Raw genomic sequence first — 22,034 nt, 5'->3', positions numbered from 1 at the left:
ATCAAAGCTTGTTCTGAGGTCAACATGAAGAACTGCATTAAGGATAATCTAGCGTCGATTTGTCAAATTCACGTGATATCTCTGTTGCGAAATAATCCAAGTTTTTTATATGAATGGACCTTATGATCAAAATTGTCAAGCCGTTTTCTTTGCTTGTGTCTTGTTTAACAATTTTTTCCCAATATATTGACCATGGCCACTAACCGTGTGATCAACCAGTGCTCTTTAAAAATTCATTCATAATTTATATGTAAGCACCTCTGCGGGCAAGAAATTCCAATCGCGTCAACTTCACAGTACAAGATTACGGAATGATGTCATGCACAGTAATGCGATTCCAAGCCTGAAATAAGCGGCTAGAAAAGCCATATTGCTTTAGAAAAACTATATTCCATATAGTTATAAAATGAACACAACTCTTTGGCAATTCCTTAGTGCTGTCGCGATAGTGACGTCATAATGACGTCATTGTGTCAAACCTTTAGTGTTTACAAATGATAAGCAACAAGAGATCGAATCCCTTGCGCGTTCAGAACGTACAATAGACAATCGAAACTCTACATGCGATACTCTTTTGTTTTAGGAAGACATTCCACTCCCAATACTATTTTGTTTTGGAGCTTATACTTTCGACGTATGATTCAGGTTCACAAGAGAAGAGAGTAGGAAAAGGGTTGCAATAATGGCATCTGGAGGGGCTTTGCAGGTAATTGCACACCAGACGAGGGTGATTTCTTGACTACCCGAGTGTTTAAGGAAAACGAATAACTACGTGAATGAAGAATTGATCTACATTCGCGGAGAAGACGAGTGGTTGCTCAGTGGCTTTCCGGGGTGGGAGTTCTTAGCACTTATTTTATTTTTTATCTTCATTTTGTTATGGGTATGGGGCGATATCCCCTTGGCGGCGGTATTGTCATGGTATTTCCACGGTAGTTTGTTGATTGATTAAATGTTTGATAGCGTGTGTGACGAGTTTTCAGAGTTGGTTTAAGGTATTGTGAGCGAAATGTAAATATTCAGTTTTTTTCTTTTGTGTTTTCGTGATAAGTTTGTGTAATTATTTTTTTGGTGCATTTGTGTGGTCATTTTAATGTTTCTCCAAAGTACTTTTTCGAAAGTTAATCAGTGTTATGTGTTCAAGAGAATTTGTATTTAATTTTCTTAATTTGGTCAAATTTTTGTGTGGATTTGACATCCAAGGCAATAGATTGTCAGGAGAATGTTTGAACACTCTATTTAGACATTGTGCTTACATTATGATTTTACTTATATTTGTGTCAGTATAAAGTAAAGTGCAATAACAAATTATGATATTATCATGTGTGTTAGTTATTCCATCAAAATGATATTCTATAAGCTTGTTTTGTTTTGGGTTTACTATTTATTTAGGAATTATTCCATTTAACCCCCCCCCTAGACCCCACATTTTTGGCCTCTATAGCATGGGTAGGCATGACAGGTAGCAAGGAAATTGCAGGACAAACTAACAACTGTATGATAACATAATGATGAAAATACCTCACTATACTGCTGAATATAGGAGGCTGTACCCCTTGTGAACCCTGCATGGGGACTACAACCCCCAAACCCTGTCCAGGAAAGCAAAGAATCCTCCCATGTATTCACAGCAGGATAGAAGTTGGATAGACTCAGCATCAGGTGTACCCATGTATCAGTCATACATTCTACACTGCTGTGAGTATGTGGAGGATTCTCTTGTCTTCCTTTGCATGGTTTGGGGAGTAGCAGCCCCCCTGGACAGGGTTGCAGGACTGATTCTGTGTATATCATTCATATTTTACCCTGCAATTTCCCTGGTATCTCTGATGCACTTCCCTACTATGGGGGCCTAGTTTGTTGCTAATGGGGGGTTTAGTGGCATAATTTTTATATAGTTGGATTGTAAGGAGTGACAGGAATCCTTAGATACCAAAATCGTGGTAATTGGTTATGCAAATGTATTCTGAAAAATTACTGGTACTAGAATTTTTGATAGTTGCATCACTGACAACAGGCCATAACAAGTATATATCAGCATTTTTTATTATGTCCATAATAAGCACAAATATTTATTGTTTATAAACAAATTGCTATTATTTATAAACACAAATGTGTAATGTTTATATCCATAGCTGATACATCTATATCAACTGATTTATTTTAATAACAAACCCAAATTAATTTTCTTGGCTATTTTCATAACAAACCCAATTTTTTTTTCTCAAGTATTTCAATAACAAACCCAAGTGAGTTGTCTTTCTGTCTTTACTTATATATGTTTAGCAAGCCAAAATACCTTTTTTTTCACAACGAACCCAAATACATTTTGTGTATATCCACAAAAAAAAAAAATATATATGTATATATGTATGGGTAATCTTTATGGTATGGATGCACTAAGTTAGGGCAAATTGAATATGCTGTTCTTGTAGAGGACAAAAAGTTGCAGTAGTCGGTACAAGAAATAATATGCAGACACGAACACTAACACCACAAATGAAGGAAAAGGTCGCGAAAATCTAAAGTCCGCTTGGTCTGCTGTAGATTCTGTGATGGTGATTATATTGAATTGCTTACATTAGTAAAAGAAAAAAAAGAAAAAAAAAATTATTATAGCATCTTTTATTTTATGTTTGGACTCTTTGTGCCTCTGTTATACTGTATTTCCTTCGAATGCCTGAGTTTCTCTTGGGTTATTATGCCACTTCATTACATTTGTATTGATATATTGATATGTTTTCCAACTTGGTCAGAAGGATGATATTATGTTATGATCATATAGTCTATAGGTATTTTGCCTTTCATTTTTTTTCTCTATGGATGCCCTTCACTGACCATTATGACTGATCAATGCTTCTACACCGTTGATGCTTTGGCAAAAGCCAAGTCCCCACCACTTGTGTTCTGGCAACACAGAATTTCTAAATCTTCTAAAGAATTACTATTGAAAAATGAATTATTCCAAATATATTTTGCCAGAATACATGTAGTTGAGGTTGTTTGCCAAGAAGTCAAATGTGCATAGGTAGAGGGAATGCTTCACTTTTGTGTTAGGAATTCAAGAAAAAAAATAAAGGAGATATAATTAACAAAATTTTGTTTTCAAAATCATAGTGGGTGGGCATTTTTAATATTTAATCGCTTTTTGTGTAATGGTATTAGTGTACAGGATTACTGAGTGCCTGTAAGACGCATCCTAAAATGAGAGAGAAAAAAGAATTTGTTAAAAGACGTGCTTAAGCAGGTACCATAGATTGCGGTGTCTGTGTAATTTATAGCTCCATAAAGTATGGTTACTTTATTTTAGATTTAGAAATTTAGATATTTTTTCTAGAGAAAATGCTTGTTTAGAATATGTTGCTTTTGTGTTGTTCAATTGAATGTCACATGTTATTATAGGTGATTATCTTAGAATTGGAGTGCATTAGATGATATTGTGGAATCCACATGTACTCTTGGCCCAGAGAATACCAACAGACCTTCACCCTGTATATTCTGGCAAGATACAGCTCGGACTGGTCCTTTACTAGATGATCGCATACCATTGAGATCTGCACGCTTTATTTTGACAGATTATGATTTGTGGAGATTTGAGTTTTTCTTTCTTCTTCTTCTTTTTTTTTTTATGTTGATATAATTTCTCTCATAAGTAAAAGTTGATTTCTAAGTTTCTCTTGTACCATTAGTAATTTACAAATTTATTCCATAGCCAGCATTGTCAGAGTAGGTGTTAGTAAGGCTCGACTTGTTCATCATTTATAGTTAGAAATGGCTGCAATTCACCCTATGATGTGGATGAGTCATTGTTCTGTATAATTTGTGTAGTTGGAATGCACTCTGCATCCATTAGAGTAGATTTAGCCATGGTATGTTTGTTTTGAAGAAAGAGAGAAAAACAGAAGAATTGTTAGTCTGCGGTTAGTATTGTAAAAAAATATATATATATATAAAAAGGTGAGGTGATTTATTTGTTATTTGGCAAATGTTTTGAAGACAACTGTGCATCTACCATTGGCCTCATGACAGTCAGCTTGGTCTCTTTGCCTCTCAGTTCCCAGCAGACCCACAAACCTCAGTATATTATGGCAAGTTCAATTTGCAGACCTCCCTTGCAATTTATTGTCAAATAAGGAACTAACCCAAGCTCTATCTTAACAGGTCATGCAGTGTGGTTTGTTGATTGTTGCGATAGCAGTTACTTGACAATGTGCCACTGTTATGTTTGACTCAGTAAACCATACATCACAGACCACAGCAAGTTTCCAGTGGACTTGAATAAAACAAGCAAAGATTACGTATTTTTAAAGGGACTGTGTGTGTCCTGTAAAGACAGGACATTTTTTTTATTATAGTTTTCATGGTATTGTTTGATTGATTGATTTATGTGTTTATTTATTTAGTGAGGATTATAGTTTTTGATGAAAAAAAAGAGAAGTAGAATCAATTATTTCTTTTTGTGTTCATCTATCTTTCTCTTTTTCTCTCTCACTCTCCATGTGGTTACATTCGGCAAAGTCTATTCACTTCAAGGTTTGAAAATAGAGAAACTTAGTAGAGCTGTCACAGCCTTTTAAAATTCTGAAGTAGGCATTTTTATTTGCTCTCAGCTACCTATATCTCCCTGTATCTTTGTGCATCTAGTAAATTTATGTTTGAAATTTGGGTTATTTGTACGGAAAGCTTCAATGGGTTGGTTCTTACCACCCAAAGGATCAGCTGTTGCTGGAAGTTGTATTGAGGAGAGACAATTACAGAATGTATCAAACATTTTTATATTGTTGCTCATTGAATCTGTAGGTCCCCATTATGATTTTTTCATCATCATCATCATCATCACTTTACCTGTTTTGCTAAAGTCATAGTTCATGCTAGAAAGGTTATACAATACCATTACAAATTTAGGAAATTATGCATATTTTGCTAATTAATTAGAAGAAGTAATTTAGTATCTCCCATGTGCATCTTGTAGTTGGTTTAAATTGGGACACTCTTATAATGTTCAAACCTGACTGATATGAAAGACAAATATACTCCATTTTAAAAAGATTCATCAACACTAGAAATATATAAAACACATGCTTGTCAAGAGTTCAGTGTAGGAGATCAGAAGGAGAACTTCATTAATTACATATAAATGCTCTTAGTTATGTTTTGTTTTGATGCATAATAATAAGTTGCAAATGAGTGTGATATTTAAAAGTTAACCTTGTATGACCCTGCGATTGTGTGTTTATTTATCAGATGTGATTGTTGACCAGATTTTTTTAAGCATTAGATAGATTATTATTTTTTTCCTGTTTTCTACTATGGCTAAAGGAAATGCTGTAGGTATGATTTCACATTACATTTGTTCACTCTTGTCGGTAGTAATTATTTATATGACCTTATTTTAGTACTTGAGACAGTAGTACTTTTTTATTTAAGGATTGCTGTGTCTATGGCTTTTGTCCATTTCATGAATTGATGAATTACAAATGAAATACATATATGTCATTGCTAATGGACTTATTAAGTCTCTCTTCATTCAATATTTTATAATTTCATAGTATTACAAAGTAGCCTAATTGATTTCCCTGAGTGATACATTTGCAATTATATCTCCAGTTGATTTTCTCTGAATTGCCCTTTTAAGGTTATGGGTCAAGACACTCAGTGGACATTGAGTGTGTCAAGGGATTGCCATTCTTAGCGCAACATGGTTTGGTTTTCCTAAAGTAGTAGTTGAAAGGTTTCTTCCTTCCTCTCTCTCTCTCTCTCTCTTGCCCTTGTATTTTCCATTCTCTCTTTCTCTATTATTTTTTCATTCTCTGTTTCTCTCTTTCTTTGTTTTTTTTTTTTTTGTGATTTATCAAAGTATTGTTTATTTGTACACGGTTTTCTTCTGTTAGTTTTCCTTGTTTTGTATTACCCTTTTTTCGGTTGTTCTTCATGTTTTATGTCCCCCTTTCACATTTCCACTTTATATTTGGGTAACAGATTTATTTATTTTTTATTATTATTATTTTTTTTTTTCATGGCCTATTTGATTAATATGTCCCTTGTATCAAGGGAGTTAAGACTCATAATAGTTAGGGATGTTACAAATTTTAAGATTAATTTTTATTTTTAACTCTGTTCATTTTCTTTTCCAGAAAGCGATCGAGCTTGTAACAAAAGCCACAGAAGAAGACAAAAGCAATAACTATGCAGAGGCTTTGAGGCTGTATGAATCAGCTGTGGAATATTTCCTTCATGCTATGAAATGTGAGTATTTGTAGTGCATCAAGTATTAGCCCACTGCACTGGTGGTGGGATCTTACTGAAATATTAGGAGCATCATTTGAGAAATTGCAAGAGAGATTTTATATATATTGCATTAATCACTGTCTGGAGTTGGGTGAATAAGTGGCTGATTTCTTCAGGTTTTGTTATTATCTGTTACGAGGATAACATACCATATGTTAATAGACTCCACATTTCAGATGAGGTTCCTAATGAACGGGCAAAGGACACCATTCGTGCCAAATGCAAAGAATACCTAAACAGAGCTGAGAAGCTTAAAGAACATCTAGGAAAGAAGAAGAAAGCAGAAAAGGCTGGTGTTCCTGTAGGGTGAGTGTCAGTATTGGGTCACTGAATATGTATGGATTTCATTCCTGTTAAGGTGGGATATACTGTATATCATGCCATGCTTGGTTGATCTGGATAGAGGAAAATCATGGTAATAAGGTATTCAATTTTACGATGCTTTTTGTTCTTGTTTTCCTGTTAATCATCTTAATCACCACCAATCTAAATGGTATTATAACAATTTTTTTCTGATATCCTTATCAACTGCTCCTCATTATTAATATTTTTGTTTTATTATAACCAGAAAGAAGAACAGCAAGGACTCAGATTCAGATGAAGAGTCAGACCCAGCAAAGAAGAAGATGGAGTCACGGCTGGAAGGAGCAATTGTGGCTGAGAAACCCAACATTCGCTGGGATGATGTGGCTGGCCTTGAAGGAGCCAAAGCTGCCCTCAAGGAAGCTGTCATCCTGCCCATTAAGTTCCCACACATGTTCACAGGAAAGAGACAAGCATGGAGGGGCATTTTGTTGTTTGGGGTAAGAGGAGTGGTTGTAATTGGTATTGGTTTAACTTTTGGGCATGGGCTCATTGGTGTAGACTTTAATTAACCTCGAAAAGATGGAAAACTGCAGTGCTTCATGTGCACTCTGGACTTTTTTCTACTTAGTAGGCAGTTATTTCAGCTTAAAATGTTCTTTTTTTCAGTGACTTTTGATGGGTCTCATTGCATGTCCACACACATCAAAATTATAGTAACCATATTATTTACTTTATTACACAGTGATTGCTGTATTGTATGTCTTCTAATTCAAATTTTTTAATGCTTTCTGTTGCAGCCTCCTGGTACTGGTAAGACCTTCTTGGCCAAAGCAGTTGCCACAGAAGCCAACAACTCAACATTCTTCAGTGTCTCATCAGCTGATCTCGTATCCAAGTGGATGGGCGAGTCAGAGCAGCACGTGAAAACTTTATTCTCAATGGCTCGTGAACAGAAGCCTTCTATTATCTTCATTGATGAAGTGGATTCACTTTGTTCCTCAAGATCAGAACAGGAATCTGAATCTGCTCGTAGAATTAAGACAGAGTTCCTTGTGCAGATGCAGGGTAGGTTCTGCTTGCCAAAGAAGGCAATGTCTTTGTGTGTCTAATGGGTGGATGTTATTGATATTATTATTATTATTATTATTATTTTTTTTTTTTTTTTTTTTATTATTATTATTATTTTTTTTTTTTTTTTTTTTTTTTTTTTAGCAAAAAAAAAGTAATAATTTATATCTTTTTATATTCTTATATTCTTAGGTAAGGAACTGAAGTAGGTTTTTCATTGTAGTGGTATGTAAAAGTGAACAGAACATGATTAATTGGAAGGATAGATTATTTGTTTTTATTACTACTTATATTTTGCTATTTGTTTAAAGAGATAAGGCAATTTGATCCAAAAAATGTAACATTTTTGAAAACCCCCAAAATAGATAGAAAACTCATGTACATTTGTCTCACAGGCGTTGGCAATCAGAATGATGGCGTGTTAGTTTTGGGTGCTACTAACATCCCATGGACACTTGACTCTGCCATCAGAAGAAGGTTTGAGAAGAGAATCTACATCCCGCTACCAGAGAAACATGCTCGCAAGAACATGTTTATGCTCAACCTCGGAGACACGCCTCACTGTCTCTCAAACGAAGACTTTGACTATTTAGGTGAATTCACAGAAGGGTGAGTTCAAAATACAATTTTTTATATTTTTTATAAAGTACTTCCTCTCATAATGTATTGAGACTGTTTCTCTGCAGCCCCTCATCCATATTCTCCTCCTGTAAAAAAAGAAGAAAAAAAAAGGAATAGAAAGTAAAAAAAAAAAAAAAAAAGAATATACAGAAAATGTAAATCTAAAAATTGTAAATCTAAAAACACTCTTCGCCAATAGATTCTCAGGTGCAGATATCAGCATTGTTGTGCGTGATGCCTTGATGCAACCAGTGCGCAAAGTCCAGACTGCAACCCACTTCAAAAAGGTCTCAGGGCGGTCCCGTGACGACCCTAATGTTATTGTTCACGATTACCTAATGCCCTGTTCCCCGGGTGATCCAAATGCTTTTGAGATGACTTGGGAACAGGTGCCCAGTGACAAGTTATATGAACCAGAAGTGACTATGGTAAGTGTTTTTTCTTTCTTTCTTTTTTAGTAATTTAAATGGGGAGTGTTGGTCTTTTATGTAGAATGTAAAGCAGAATGCAAAAATAATTATCTTTTTACATACAGTGGATTTATATGTTGTAAAGGAGTTATATAGTGACATTATCAAATATATGAGCTCTCTACCTTTGATGTCATTTATTGATTTTAAGAAGAAGGGCCTTTATTTTTCTGAAGAAAAAAAATTCACCTTTAAATGTGATGTTTTTATATGTTAAAATGTCTTCATAAGTAGCTGAAGTTTGAAAAAACAAGAAAAAAGTAGATTTTTGTAAATTTAGATATGATTACACTAAAATTGGAGGGATATTTAGTTAGATATATTATATTACTACTGTTCTAGATTTTGTTCACATCGCAATCTTTTATATGGCTTTCGATACTCGGATTTGCTATATAACAGGGAAGAGCACTTTTTTCTTGAAATTTCAGTGTTCATATTATAGTTAGTAGGCTTTTCAAGAATGTGAAAAATACATTAGTTTATATATTTTATATTAGTTTATATATTTTATGTGCTAGTGTATGGTATATACACAAAGGTTTTATTTTATGCAAAATCGTGGTTCAGTAAGACAAAATTGGATTTGGGAAAGTAATAGAAAAAAATTACTGAGACAAATGAAAAACTGCATTTTCATCTGATGTGGACATACCTAGATGCATGTGTCAGAAGTAAAGGGAACGGATAGCATGAAACCTTCAACAGCGTCATTGAATTTTCTTGTGAGAACTATGAAAAAGTCCATTTTATTAACCTGGAAACAAGATATGGACTTAGTGTAGAAGCATATTTGAAAAAGTTACCAGAACCTCTGCTGACATTTCAGTGTGACAAACCTTTAAGCTTGAAGTTAATGTAGAAAATGTTGAAGGAAATAAAAAAACAATTTTCCACTTATTAGGGTATGAATTGGAATGATATTCAATATTTGTATATCTTGACATTTGAGATGACAATAATTTAATGATAATATTCAAAATTATAACCATCTTTGTTTCTCTAATCTCACCAGGCTGATATGAAATGTGCCCTTAACGACTGCAAGCCCTCAGTGAACCAAGCTGACCTGGACAAGCTTCGCCAGTTTACAGAAGAGTTTGGACAAGAGGGTTAGGTGTTGTGTGTCTTGAGAAATATAATATCTTTTTTATCCAGTTCTGCATTTTGCATGAATATCGTCCATTATTACTGAAAGTCCAGGAGAAGGAAGAAAAAAAAAAAACATAAACAAAAATTTGAAATGAACAAGAGACTCTCTGAAACAGAAGTATAGTTTATCTAGTACAAGTATGACATGATTAGTTGGTTATCCAGATGTAAATAAAGTGATTATTTAAAGGTAAGCATTTGTTCCTTAAGATTATATTCACCTTTTTATTCATTGGTTACAGAGATAGCATTACAAAAGCCTTCTGAATTTGAACATTTGCCTTTTTAAAATTATTTCTTGCATTATAAAGATGATGTATTATTATTTTAATGTTTTGCGTGTTTACAATAGTTTGTTTTATTAGTAGGACCATTTTTCTTATTATTAATACTGGATAATCAACATGTTTATTGGGCATACATCGGCAACATACATCACATTTTATAAGCTCTTACTTTTTTCATTATTTCTTTCTTTTATCTGCAGTTTCTACCTGTTTTATATTATTTCACTAGTTCATACTCGCATACTTACACGAAGAAAACACTACACAAATAGACCTCGTTATTATCATTATTTTACAATGTTCATTTACCTTTTTGGATGGAAAATTAAAGGTGTCAGGTTAATTACAAACATAATCATCTCATAATTGCCTGTATATTTGTATGTATCTTAACAATTTAGTCTCATAACAGACATGCTCTTGTTGGTTCAGTAATAAGTAAAAAAATAAAAAAATAAAAATAAAAAGATTATATCAGGGTTGTTTAATGATGGTCTTAGTTTAGTTCCCTCTGATTATTATTAGTTTTTCCCGTTTTGTGTAATTTGATTTTTTTATTAATTTTCTGTCAGTGCTGTATCGTCCTGATTAAGGAAAAACAAGTGAAATTGTAGTGAGTGAAGAGTATGTGATATTTATCTTGATGATTATGTAAAGATTTTTACTTTTCTGTGTGATTTCTTTGACAAAGAAAAAGAAGAGATATTAATTAAAGTCATGAATAGAAGTGTTTACATGTTTTTGGTAGGTAATATTAGTTTTATTTTTATGTACATCTCATCAGTAGGTAATTTTATATGCAAGACCATCATTATGTCATAAGTGATTATTTGTAGAAATGCAGAGCAAGGGGGTCACTAAAATTAGCGCTTTCAGTTTGATTCTTTACAGTTTCCATAATTACTTAACTTGTATATAGCAGTATTTCAGCTAGGCTCTATGTTTAGGTGACCCCACCAATATTACTGTAGGTCTTATTTACCAGTGGTTAGGGTAGCTTGTGTGATGAACAAGAGATGCTTGTTATTTCATAACACAAAAATGTATATGAATAAGAGAATTTAAAGAAAATGTTTATGTAACTATGGTTAAATAAAAATGAGAAAGACTAGCTGGTTGTAATCATTGTTACAGTAAAACTTTTAGAACAAGAAAAAGGGAAAGTCTACATCATGACACGGAATGACCAAGCCATAACATTTTATATGTTCTACCCATTGTAGCTCAGCTGAAAGAATTATAGTTTTCAATTTCCAGATTTTCCATTCTAGCTGAAATACTGCAAGTTTAGTAGTTGTTCTTAGACATCCAATGTTTAAAGTGTTTGTATTTTTGTTCTGAAGAACTAGTGACTGAATGAGTAAATTCAGTATCGGTCTGTGTATGTGTGTATGTGTTTGTATGTTTCTGTCTGCCTTTGTTTTTTCTTTTGTGCTTTACACCAAAACATAACCACAGTGAGCAGACACTTCCAGACACTTCCAGAATTAGGACACTAAAGGGACACTTGATTTTTTATGCTTGATGTCAAGATTACACGCCTAAAGATAGTGTAAAAGTTACTGGTTTGCCCCAAACAGCAGTAGTGTATACTCATCTTTCTGTCTACAGCTACACTAACATAAATTCTAAGATATATGGACAGAACCATGCATCTCAGCCTTGGAAACTTGTAATTGGTGACACAGATGCTTGCTTAAGTACGGATATGTATATGCTCACTTCAGTATGTTATTTTTTTTTTCTTATATAGCTGACAAACATAAATATGATATATATTATACTCTTTTATAACAAAAACATGCATTACATATTGCTTATAGCATATTTTTTTCTCCATGCATCAGAAATACAACCAAGATCAAGTACTTCCTTAGTGAATCAAGTAAGAGGCTGCTCTAAGGATTCAGAGAATTTTATTTTAAACCTCCATGTTACTGCTCTTCATACCATCCCTCACTGCCCAAATCATTTTAAAGATTAACCTGCAGACAAAAATCATTTGAAACATACACAAAAAAATATATACATTCTGTCCTGCTCATTTTATCTTTTCACAGTTCCAAATAGAAATGAAGTAATTCTTAATTTATCACTATTCTGTACTCCAGTCAATCTAGACTATAAAAATATATGTAAATACTAAAATCTAAGCCAAGTGCTGCTGACTAAATATCCAGTTGCTCTATGATATAGATAATTAATGGCTACTACGGTGATAAGCAAGTATTTCTTTACTTTAAATCAACACTAACTAGGACTTCTTTTACCTAAATCTCATGGTAAACTTAGTCAGTCCTAAATACTTCTTTAAATTACCTAAAATAAATTAATTAGCAAGCAAAAGTAATTTGGTAATCAACCCAAGACGCATACACATTTTAAAAGTATGCTTCACTGCCTAACTTGTGACAAAGTTATTATTATTGTAGGAAATGTGGACTTGTCTGCTGCCTGTGACTTTATTGTGTGTGTGCAGATGTGCTTGCGTGTGTGTTTGCATATGCATTTTGCATCCATACACATATGTGCTTGTAAACACATAAAACAATCTGTGATGTGATGAGAACAAAAAATATTAGTAATGAAAATAAATGAACCACAAAGCTAATGAAAGAAGTTTCCCTTCAGTTTCTTTAAAAGGTAAATCAGGACCGTTGTGTGATACCATTTCTGACTCCTGAATTCTCAACTCCTATATTTACATTTTACACATTTCTCCATGTAGTTAATGTAGTGTGACACATGAAGACATGACAGTATGAATGACATGCTAGTTAAATTGTTGGTGATATCAAGGATGCAAAAAGATTTTTTTTCCAAGATTCTTATGATGATTCTTGCAGAAATTATTTTGGAATTTAGTACTTATATCCTTTCTTATTTCCAATATGAGCTGCTTATGATTGATAGATTTTTTTCTTTTTGCACTAGAAAAGTGAAGATCATTTCTTTCTCTCCTCTGAAACTCAATTTCAGTTGCACAGACTGGATACTTACAAAAAAATAAAGATTAAAGTGAGTACATGTTTATTGTTAAGTGAACACATGATGAAATGTATTGCATGATATTTCTCTTCATGAACTGATGTACTTCACCATAAATAATTATTGGTATATTTCACCTGTAATACTATTTTTTCATAATGCCTGTTATATAAAACCACTATGGAATTTTGTAATGAGTATTATATGTAGAGAATGTTGATTAATCAAAGTTTTAAGTAGTTTTAGCATTTTCTAGTAGAAATGCAGTGCTGTTTAGTTGATAAGGATTCTTTCTATTTCATATTGTAGTTTCTGTTTTCCAATTTCCTGTTTATTTTATATAGTGCATTATTTTTTATTTGATATGAAATATGTATTACCTAGTTTTTTCAATTATTTTCCACAATCAAATTTTGACACTGTAATAAAGATATCATTAAAGCTGTTTTGTGCATTACTGACTTTTTTGTGTTAATAAAAGAAATTGGAAACTGAGTTGTAGGTCTCACTTAGTATTTTCCAAATTTTGAAATCAATAAGTATAATTATTGTATCTCAATATTAGCATTTTTTCTTTTCTAAAGTATTGGCTGATAATGATAGAAAACATTTAAGATTAGAAATGAAGCTGTTAACATTTTGAGAGATTCAAAAATTGCTTTCATATTCAAGAGATTACACAGTATGCTAAAACTGATCTTGAAAATTTATAGCACAGTTTATTATATTTTGTAATAATATTTTTCATAAGTATAAGAATGCCTTTAAAACTATACATATTTGATGATGCTGTAGATGCAGTACTACAATGCTTATGTGAGTTGAAGACTGTATAATCATACTTTAATATAGCATTCTAAGATCTTTGTCTACTTTCAGCTGTTGTAAAGTAATTAATATTCAGGCCATTCCACTTCTAAGTTCTCCGCTTAGCCAATGTAAAAACCCCATAGGTTCAACTCTTGCACCTAAGATATGGAGCCTCTTACTTGTATTGCCATGTGTTTTGAATACAAAAATCAAAACTACCAATGGGGAGAGGTGAACTTGGAAACGGAGAAGAGTAATTGCATAATCCGTGGAAGGTTATAAAAGATAGTTTATAAGAAGTGATGGCATATTTCATGCTAAGTAGGTTTAAATATGCACACAAGTATATATCATTGCCTTTAGAGCATTAAGTATTGTAGTTTGACATTTATTAATTGATATTTAATGCCTTGAATTATGTGAACACAGAGATTCCAAATCTCATTACTGTGTTTATATAGTCTTAAGAAACTTTTGTAGGTTACAAATGACAGGTGAAATATCAGCTTGACATTAGCAAGTTTTTAGTTCATGTTAACTCTTAATATCAGCAGAATTCTGACATCCAAACTAATGAATAAATAAATACATTTCATATTTTAAAATATTTACATTCACTTGATATCCATTTAGCATGCCTCCATATATTCTTGGGTAGTGCTTCTAAGTTTGTTCATCCTTTTTAAAACAATTTTCTCTCATTAGATTCCAGTCATACACCATTTTGTTTATACTGCTTAGACAAATAGCTGATGCATAAAATATGAATTATACAGATGCAATGTAGAGCAGACATTTATACTGGTGTTACATCAATAGGTATTTTGAAAATGACTGTAGTGAAGAATGCTGTTAGAGATACATTTGAGGATATTTTACAGTACATGTACTGTCTTTGTCATATTGAAATTACGGGTAACTCAAGACAAAGGAAGCCCATGTATATGTCAACCATACCTTTGTGCATAAGTAAATGGTTGAGGATTTGATAAAGATATATTATAAAAAATATTTGCGAATAAAAGAATGTGAAAAGAAATATATTTAGTAAACCTTTAGTGTTGATCGTTTTTTTTTTTTTTTCTAAAGCTTAATTTTCATATAAATAGTGTGAGAAAGAGCGATTGAATGTGTCTATATATACTTCTGTCAGTGCTTTCAGGGTTATATTTGCTCCAATATATTGTAAAATGTAGTAATTCTGCATAAAATACATACATTTATTGCTTTTGATATATCATATTAGATAGTACATCTGTCTTATAATTGTATGAAGAACTCACCATACTAATGAGAAGTGCACTATGTTAATATTTCGTTTAAGGCTTCAGTTTCTATACGATATATTTTCTGTACTGAAAATTGTTTGACCTGTAGTGAGACACCTATGAAGTTATTATTGTTCCATGGGTTTTGAAAATAGGTTTGAACATCACTGAGGTGCCAGTGTTCTTTGTAACACTAAATAAATTGTCAAATTTGGCATCTGCCATATTCATCCTCATATTTGTAGGGATTTAGACAATCTATGTCCTAAATTAATGTATGAACTGTACATCAAATATGTGCATTAATTGCCCTCTGAAAAATTTGTCCCATTTTTGAAAAATATTCCTTACAACAGTGCTAACACAGTATAATCTATATATTAAATGTATGACCTTAGCATTAGTTTTTTTATTGCATCAATATAATTCAACTATTGTAGTCTTTACATTAGGATTGAATCTTTAAAACATTAACTTATGTAGGTTACCTGTTCTAGCATGAAAGTATTCTTCCACCTGCCTATGATCAAACCATATTTTTTTTGGTTCCCCTTGAATTAGCAAAATGACACAAGGAGATAATCAGAATGCACTTGCCATTACATTATTATCAAGGTCAGCTGCATGGAATTGCAGGGATAATGTTTTCTCAACTTATATTTGATTCTAGCACCCTGCCTCTGCAGTAGGCAGAGCAGGGCATCCTCTATTGTTAACATGTATGCACCATCCAGCCTATGGGCTCACCTTTAACACAATATGTATATATGCCCACTTGCATCATTGGGTTTAGACTTAAGGAAGTCCTGATTTTCACTTTCTGTTATACATGAAGTATCAAGAAACATAACTTTACATGAAGACTTCATTTACTTGTTCACATCTTGTATCATTAACATATTTTACGTATATGGACACTATCTGATCTTGCTATATGCTTCATCAATGGAGTGGTACATCCCTTAAATACTCTTGATCCTCAAAGGAAAATCCACGTTTGTTTCTTTCACATACAAACTGTCTCCCTAATGTTGATTCCCACTTTCTGAAACTGAATTTCATCTGAATTCCTTCAACTACATATATATGTTGTGCATGTATGTTGTGAAGGTAATTGCAGTCTACTGCTCTAGAATGATACAGCAAATGAGAGAAATTATCCTTATAATTATTGTAGAAATCATTATTATTATTATTTATTGAAAATTTTCTACCATGTCAACATCAAAGGTCATTAGTTTTGTATTCAAAATATGGCAATAATGTGAGGCTTGGGGAAGAAGCCCCCAGGTAAGGAAAGGTCATACAGTACTATAAAATATTGAGGTGAAAAAGGCAAAAATAAGTTGATGATTAGGACAAAATAGATTACATGTCAAAGGTTGTAGAGCACTGCAGGTTAGTATGATAGTGAAAAGGGTAAAGAGGAAAGATCAAACGGAGTATGAAGGGCATTCAGGACTGACACAAAGCCAGCCTTTCATCTTTTCAGAATTGCTCTCACACTTTGGGATGTGGACAGAAGAAGGGGATTAAGAAAAGGAAAAGGAAAGGGGGATAAGAAAAGATCGTGCAATATTAGTTGAGGCAAGGGCTGAGATCCAAATTAGGGATGATCCCGTCTCCTAAGCCCCCATAATGACAATGAACAATGGACTGGGGGGAGGCAGTAGAACTTGATACTATCTCTACTTGAAATATTCATAATTTTGCTGCTCTTCAACCTCATGCCACTGGGGGGCATGTACATATATGCCATAGCTGTTGTGGACAAAGTAGCAGGTGGCAAGGTATCATGACCATTCTCACACTGTTGGCACATCAGACAAAGCTTGTTTTTCTCCAATAGTCATGACATCATTTCTATGGTTAAAGTTTAGGCAACAGCACCTGAAGTGAAGGCAACCTTCAACTTTCTAAAAGTTATTTTAAATTATATCAAAATGCAATCTTTTGCAGGCCTAATGTTGCCTGCAATATACTGAATGAGAAATTTGCAAACAGGAAATTGTTGATGCGTGCCAACAAGCTCACGTTAATGACCACTTACCAATTTTTTTTTTTTTTTTCTTTACCTGGGGTTAATGGGTTAAAAAGCATTAAGTGTTGACATTTCCCAAAAACATTTTCATAATTTCTAAGCAGAAACACAAGAGAACAAGTGAAGCTGGATAAAACTTTAACATAAGCAAGGACATGGGCATCCCTGTTCAATTATAAAACTTCCTGTGTGCCTATAATAAATCTAAACATTCCTTGTAATGAACCAAGATCTGAAATGTTAAGATTGGAGTTACAAGTCAGTGATACATTTTTATATAACATATACATTAGGTTGACAAGGTTAAATGTTTGTCACGGTCTTAATCTTAACCCAATTCCAACGGGAAAATGTAGTGTTCACTTTCGTATTGTTTTGTTAAATGTTTCTGTACATATATGTCTCTGCCGGTGGTCAACCACAAAGGAGTCAATTAGTAGATCTTGTGACCTCACCTTTCTTGAAATAGTGGGAAAATGCTTTTTTCACTAATGCAATTAACATCAAGTTATTTTTGCTATAAACAATATAATTACTATATTGTTCCTGACATTACTAATAGCACGATCAAATACTAGAAACTATTATCAAAAATCAAGGAAAAGGGTAAACAGGTAAGACAGGTAGTTCCTGTAATTGGCTCATTGGTGACTTAGTACTTGTGGCGCCATATATATGTGAAGATAATTACTAAATTAAACACAATGGGCATGGCATGTATGCACATGCCATCCCTGGCAGCAAGTGGTTAAAAACAATGTAAAGCTTACATTGAAGTACCATTGAAAGAACCCAAGATCATATTGAACACACCAGGCAACCTGACATATAAACATCATTACGGGTTTAGGCTCTGGGTAAGTCAAGATTTACATAAGTGATGATAGAATAGAAAGATAGAGAGATAAATAAATATTAAATATATAAATAAATAAATAAGTAAACAATAATCAGAAAAAAAAAATAAATTGATAACCTTCAAGAACTCTAGCTTCTTTGAATTCAAGAGGAAAATGTTCTGCTTAAGCAAATTTATTTTTTATGTTGTACATATCCACTTAGTTATTATTTCATTTATTTACTTATTGAAAATTTTCTGCTGTGTCAACATCTAAGGTCATTAGCAGCGTATACAAAATGTAGCAATTTAGGCGAGGCTTGGGGGCAAAGACCCCAGGCAACAGAAGGTCATACAGCATTATGATATATTGCTGCAAAAAGGTTAAAAATGAGTTACTGATTAGGACAAAATATGTTAGATGCCAAAGGTTGTAGAGCACTGCTGGTTTGTATGGTAGTGAAAAGGGTAAAGAGGAATGAGCAAACAGAGTTCTAAGGCCATTCAAGACTGACAAAGTAAGTCTTTCTTCCTTTCAGCACTGCTCTCATACTTTAGGATGTGGACAGAAGGGGATGAAGAAAGAAAAAAGGAGCAGAGGAAACGAAAAGACCATGCAAAATTAGTTGAGGCCCAAGGCAGGGATGATCCCCTACATAGGGCCTTAGTCCTCTTCTCCTAAGCGCCCCTTGACAACAAGGGGCACTTGGGCAAGGGATTAGGGTGGGTGGGGATTTACTTATTAGATGGGCAATAACAAGAGTACACATTGCATGTGATGCACCTGTATTTTGACTAAAGCATACAGAGAAAAATGACAGAGCTGAAAAAATAGATAGGTTTCTTACAAGTGATTCAGTCTAAGAGAACTTGATGGACTAGGTGTTTAAATTTTATATTTTTTAGTAATGGCATTTGATAATTTGTCTTGGGAGTTTTTGTTTCTTTGCATTTTCAAGAGAAAGTTTAGATTTCATTATATATTAACTATTCAAATAACTTTTTCTAGTGTACATTCTGAAAATCTAGAAATCTTTGCATAAAACACAACTTCAGTATAATAACACACAAATATCAAATATTGTCCACCAATGTTTCAAAATGGGTTATCAACCACATCATTTCTATAATCAGTCCTCCATTAAAAACGATGACCAGAAAATGGAAACATACATTTGAAGGAATATTATATTGCACTGGTAAACTTACACACCTTTCTTGAGTAAGTTGCTTGATTACCTTAACTGGGGAAATATTATGTATACTGATTTTGTGAAATGTCTCTACATCTAGAAGGCTCCACAACTGCTCAGCCACCCAGGAGTAATTAGTAGAGCTTGTAACCTCACCTGATTTTTCCTTTCCTTGAATTTTCATTTGAATTTGAATTTTCAATATCAATGCTATTCTTATAAACATCATAAGTATTATATCATTATTAACATACTAATAGCAATATATGATAAAAGAAAATATTTCCAGATATCATGGAAAAGGGTAAACATGAAATAATACTAGTAATTGACTCACTGGTGCCTAAGAATGTGTAGGGCCATGTGTGTGTAGACAAACAAAATTCATAGCGGGCATGGTATGGCCTTTCATGCATTGGGTTAAACAAACTGCTAAACCACAATGACAGATGACATACTACTCAAATAGAAATTCTTAAAAGCAAAATAAATGTTGGATTTCAAGATAAAATTAAATAATGCCTTTCTTCGTTTGTCATTTCTTTTTATTTGTTTTGTAACGGTTTTACTAACACATTTTTGTTTGTTACTAATACCCAATATGACGTTCTCAAATGGCAAAATGGCAAAAACTATTTGATTTCACAATGAAAATTACTTTCCATAATCTGCATATCAATCAATACCATATTTTCACTTAGAATGCTGATGAATGAATGAATACTTGAAGTGGACAGATATGCTAACACACTGAAGGGAAAATACAAGTGCATTGACCAAGTAAAATATTTATATCTTTGCATATATTTACTTTCAGCTTTATGGCTGACTCAACCATACTTACACTTCAAGTGCTTTCTATTGCAAAAGACTAGGAACCATTTTGCGAAGGTAAAAATGAAACTAAGTAGCTATGGGAGGCTAGTACTTCTGGATACAGACAATGTAACTTCTATTACACACTGTATTACATAAGTAAAAGGCTGAAACAAAGTAACCTTCCATCATAAAATAAACCAAGTTGCGTACAAGCCCTTTCATAAGCCATCACAGAAGGCTTTTGAACTACATGAAACAGAGAACTGTATCATTTTTTTCTTTTACTTCTTTATAAATAGAAGGGAAAGTTTATAGGCTGCCACCTAGCCTGTTTGGTTAGTTAGTTAAACCTAACTCTTTTAACAGCAATTTAGAGAGGGTTAATAGTCAACTTTTTCTTCATTCAAGCAAACTGGCATTATGTGTCCAAAGTACATTAATACGTTCTGCTTGATAACATTTTTTAAGTCAACTTAGAATTTATAGCATTATGAATAATGAATCTAAACTAACATTTCAGCACAGATCCCAATCTAAACTCATTATATGAACGGTAAAGCTTATCATCCACTGCAGATAACACAAAAGAAGTTTTGGCTTATGCCTAGCCACAAAACGGAGATTCAATGTGGCTTAATCATAGTACAAATTTCAAACTCATATTTTCATGTTATAAATGAGTTTTGCTTTCTGTAAAACCCTGTAGTAATACTGTCTTACACCACACACTGTATCTTCTATACTGTGGTCTTATCTGTGCTGCAGTAACACAAAAACCTGATACACGTTTTATGTAAGTTGTGACTTAAGATATCGCTGACAAGTCAGCATGATCTAACATCCTAATACATTTCTAGGTAGCTATACTGGGGGCACCTATCAGACAGACTAAATTCATATTTATTCGATGACAATAGATTCTATAATCAGAAAAACTATAAACTACAAGTAAAAATGAAAAAGCTCATCAGAAACAACCCTAAATTAAATCATTAATAGCTTTGGGTTTCCAAACACTTTTTTGGTGTATGTGATGACCGAATGCATGAGTATATTGTATACATTTTCCAAGTGTTAAAATTTCCTTCATCCATTCTATCTGCACTTTCTAGGTATAGACTGTTTTTAATTATCAAGCTTTGTTATTTTTTACACAAGCATACAACTCAGCTAGAAATTAAGGGTCAGCAGTTGCAGTGTTACTCATAAGCCATATATGCATTCAAAAATTTTCTTCCAATATTTACTTTCCCATTTTTGTAATTTCTCTCTGGTACTCTTCATGTGAATTTAGTTTACACTGTTAGTAGCTGAATAAGATACTTAATAACAAGAAGAAACATACAACATTAAACCTTAAATAGCAATTTTTCAGTCATAAAGGCAACATAAATGTAAGATAATAAATCATATGCAAAACTGATTAATGAGAAGCAGTATATACCAAACATAACTATTCACAATTTAATAAGAAATATTTGCTCCAGTAACATCGTGCCAAGCATAAAGTAGCATCATATTTTTTAACTGAAAATGCAGAGTAATAATACAAAATTAACATAGTAGTAGTAATATTCACAGTAACAGAACACACAAGAGTAGCAAAAATGATTTGTAATAAAACAATAATATAAATAATAATAATAATAATAATAATAATAATAATAATAATAATAATAAAAAATAATAACAAAACTAATAAAAATAAAACTATCACTAATGCCTTAACCCAAAAGGATGAAGCAAAGTCTAAAGAGAAAGTGGAATTATTTATTCGTTATCATTATCACCATCCTTATTATCACTTATCATTATCATTACTGTTAATATTACTTCTACTCCAATACTTCAGCAAGCATAATCAACTGTTGAGATAATTTTGTAT

At 32.8% G+C, this 22,034-nt stretch overlaps 2 protein-coding genes across 2 annotated transcripts in view; one reads left to right on the top strand and one right to left on the bottom strand.

The window, feature by feature from the left end:
• The first annotated feature begins 597 nt into the window (after positions 1-597).
• Vps4 (vacuolar protein sorting 4) lies at positions 598-13,675 on the top strand. Its single transcript, XM_070123944.1, has 8 exons — positions 598-706; positions 6,135-6,246; positions 6,465-6,594; positions 6,857-7,091; positions 7,392-7,659; positions 8,058-8,271; positions 8,483-8,711; positions 9,769-13,675. The coding sequence occupies exons 1-8, from the start codon at positions 683-685 to the stop codon at positions 9,868-9,870; spliced, it is 1,314 nt and encodes a 437-aa protein (XP_069980045.1). The 5' UTR covers positions 598-682; the 3' UTR covers positions 9,871-13,675.
• Positions 13,676-20,242: 6,567 nt separating this feature from the next.
• The window catches only part of LOC113811859 (ubiquitin-conjugating enzyme E2 L3), a 17,909-nt gene continuing 16,117 nt past the window's right edge, over positions 20,243-22,034 (bottom strand). Inside the window, exon 5 of the mRNA XM_070123945.1 lies at positions 20,243-22,034. This exon is cut by the window's right edge and continues 1,029 nt beyond it. The gene's annotated coding sequence lies outside the window, so the exon portion shown is untranslated.

Source organism: Penaeus vannamei, chromosome 7, assembly GCF_042767895.1.
Source record: "Penaeus vannamei isolate JL-2024 chromosome 7, ASM4276789v1, whole genome shotgun sequence".
In the NCBI taxonomy this organism is placed as follows: domain Eukaryota; kingdom Metazoa; phylum Arthropoda; class Malacostraca; order Decapoda; family Penaeidae; genus Penaeus; species Penaeus vannamei.
The sequence above is the reverse complement of the archived record's forward strand: the minus strand, read 5'-3'. Positions and strand labels throughout refer to the sequence as shown.

Excerpts from the sequence above, each read along its gene's own strand:
- Vps4 (XM_070123944.1), top strand. The coding sequence starts at position 683 with ATGGCATCTGGAGGGGCTTTGCAG. Across the intron at positions 7,092-7,391 it reads GGGGCATTTTGTTGTTTGGG|CCTCCTGGTACTGGTAAGAC; the intron begins GTAAGAGGAGTG and ends TTTCTGTTGCAG. Across the intron at positions 7,660-8,057 it reads GTTCCTTGTGCAGATGCAGG|GCGTTGGCAATCAGAATGAT; the intron begins GTAGGTTCTGCT and ends TTTGTCTCACAG.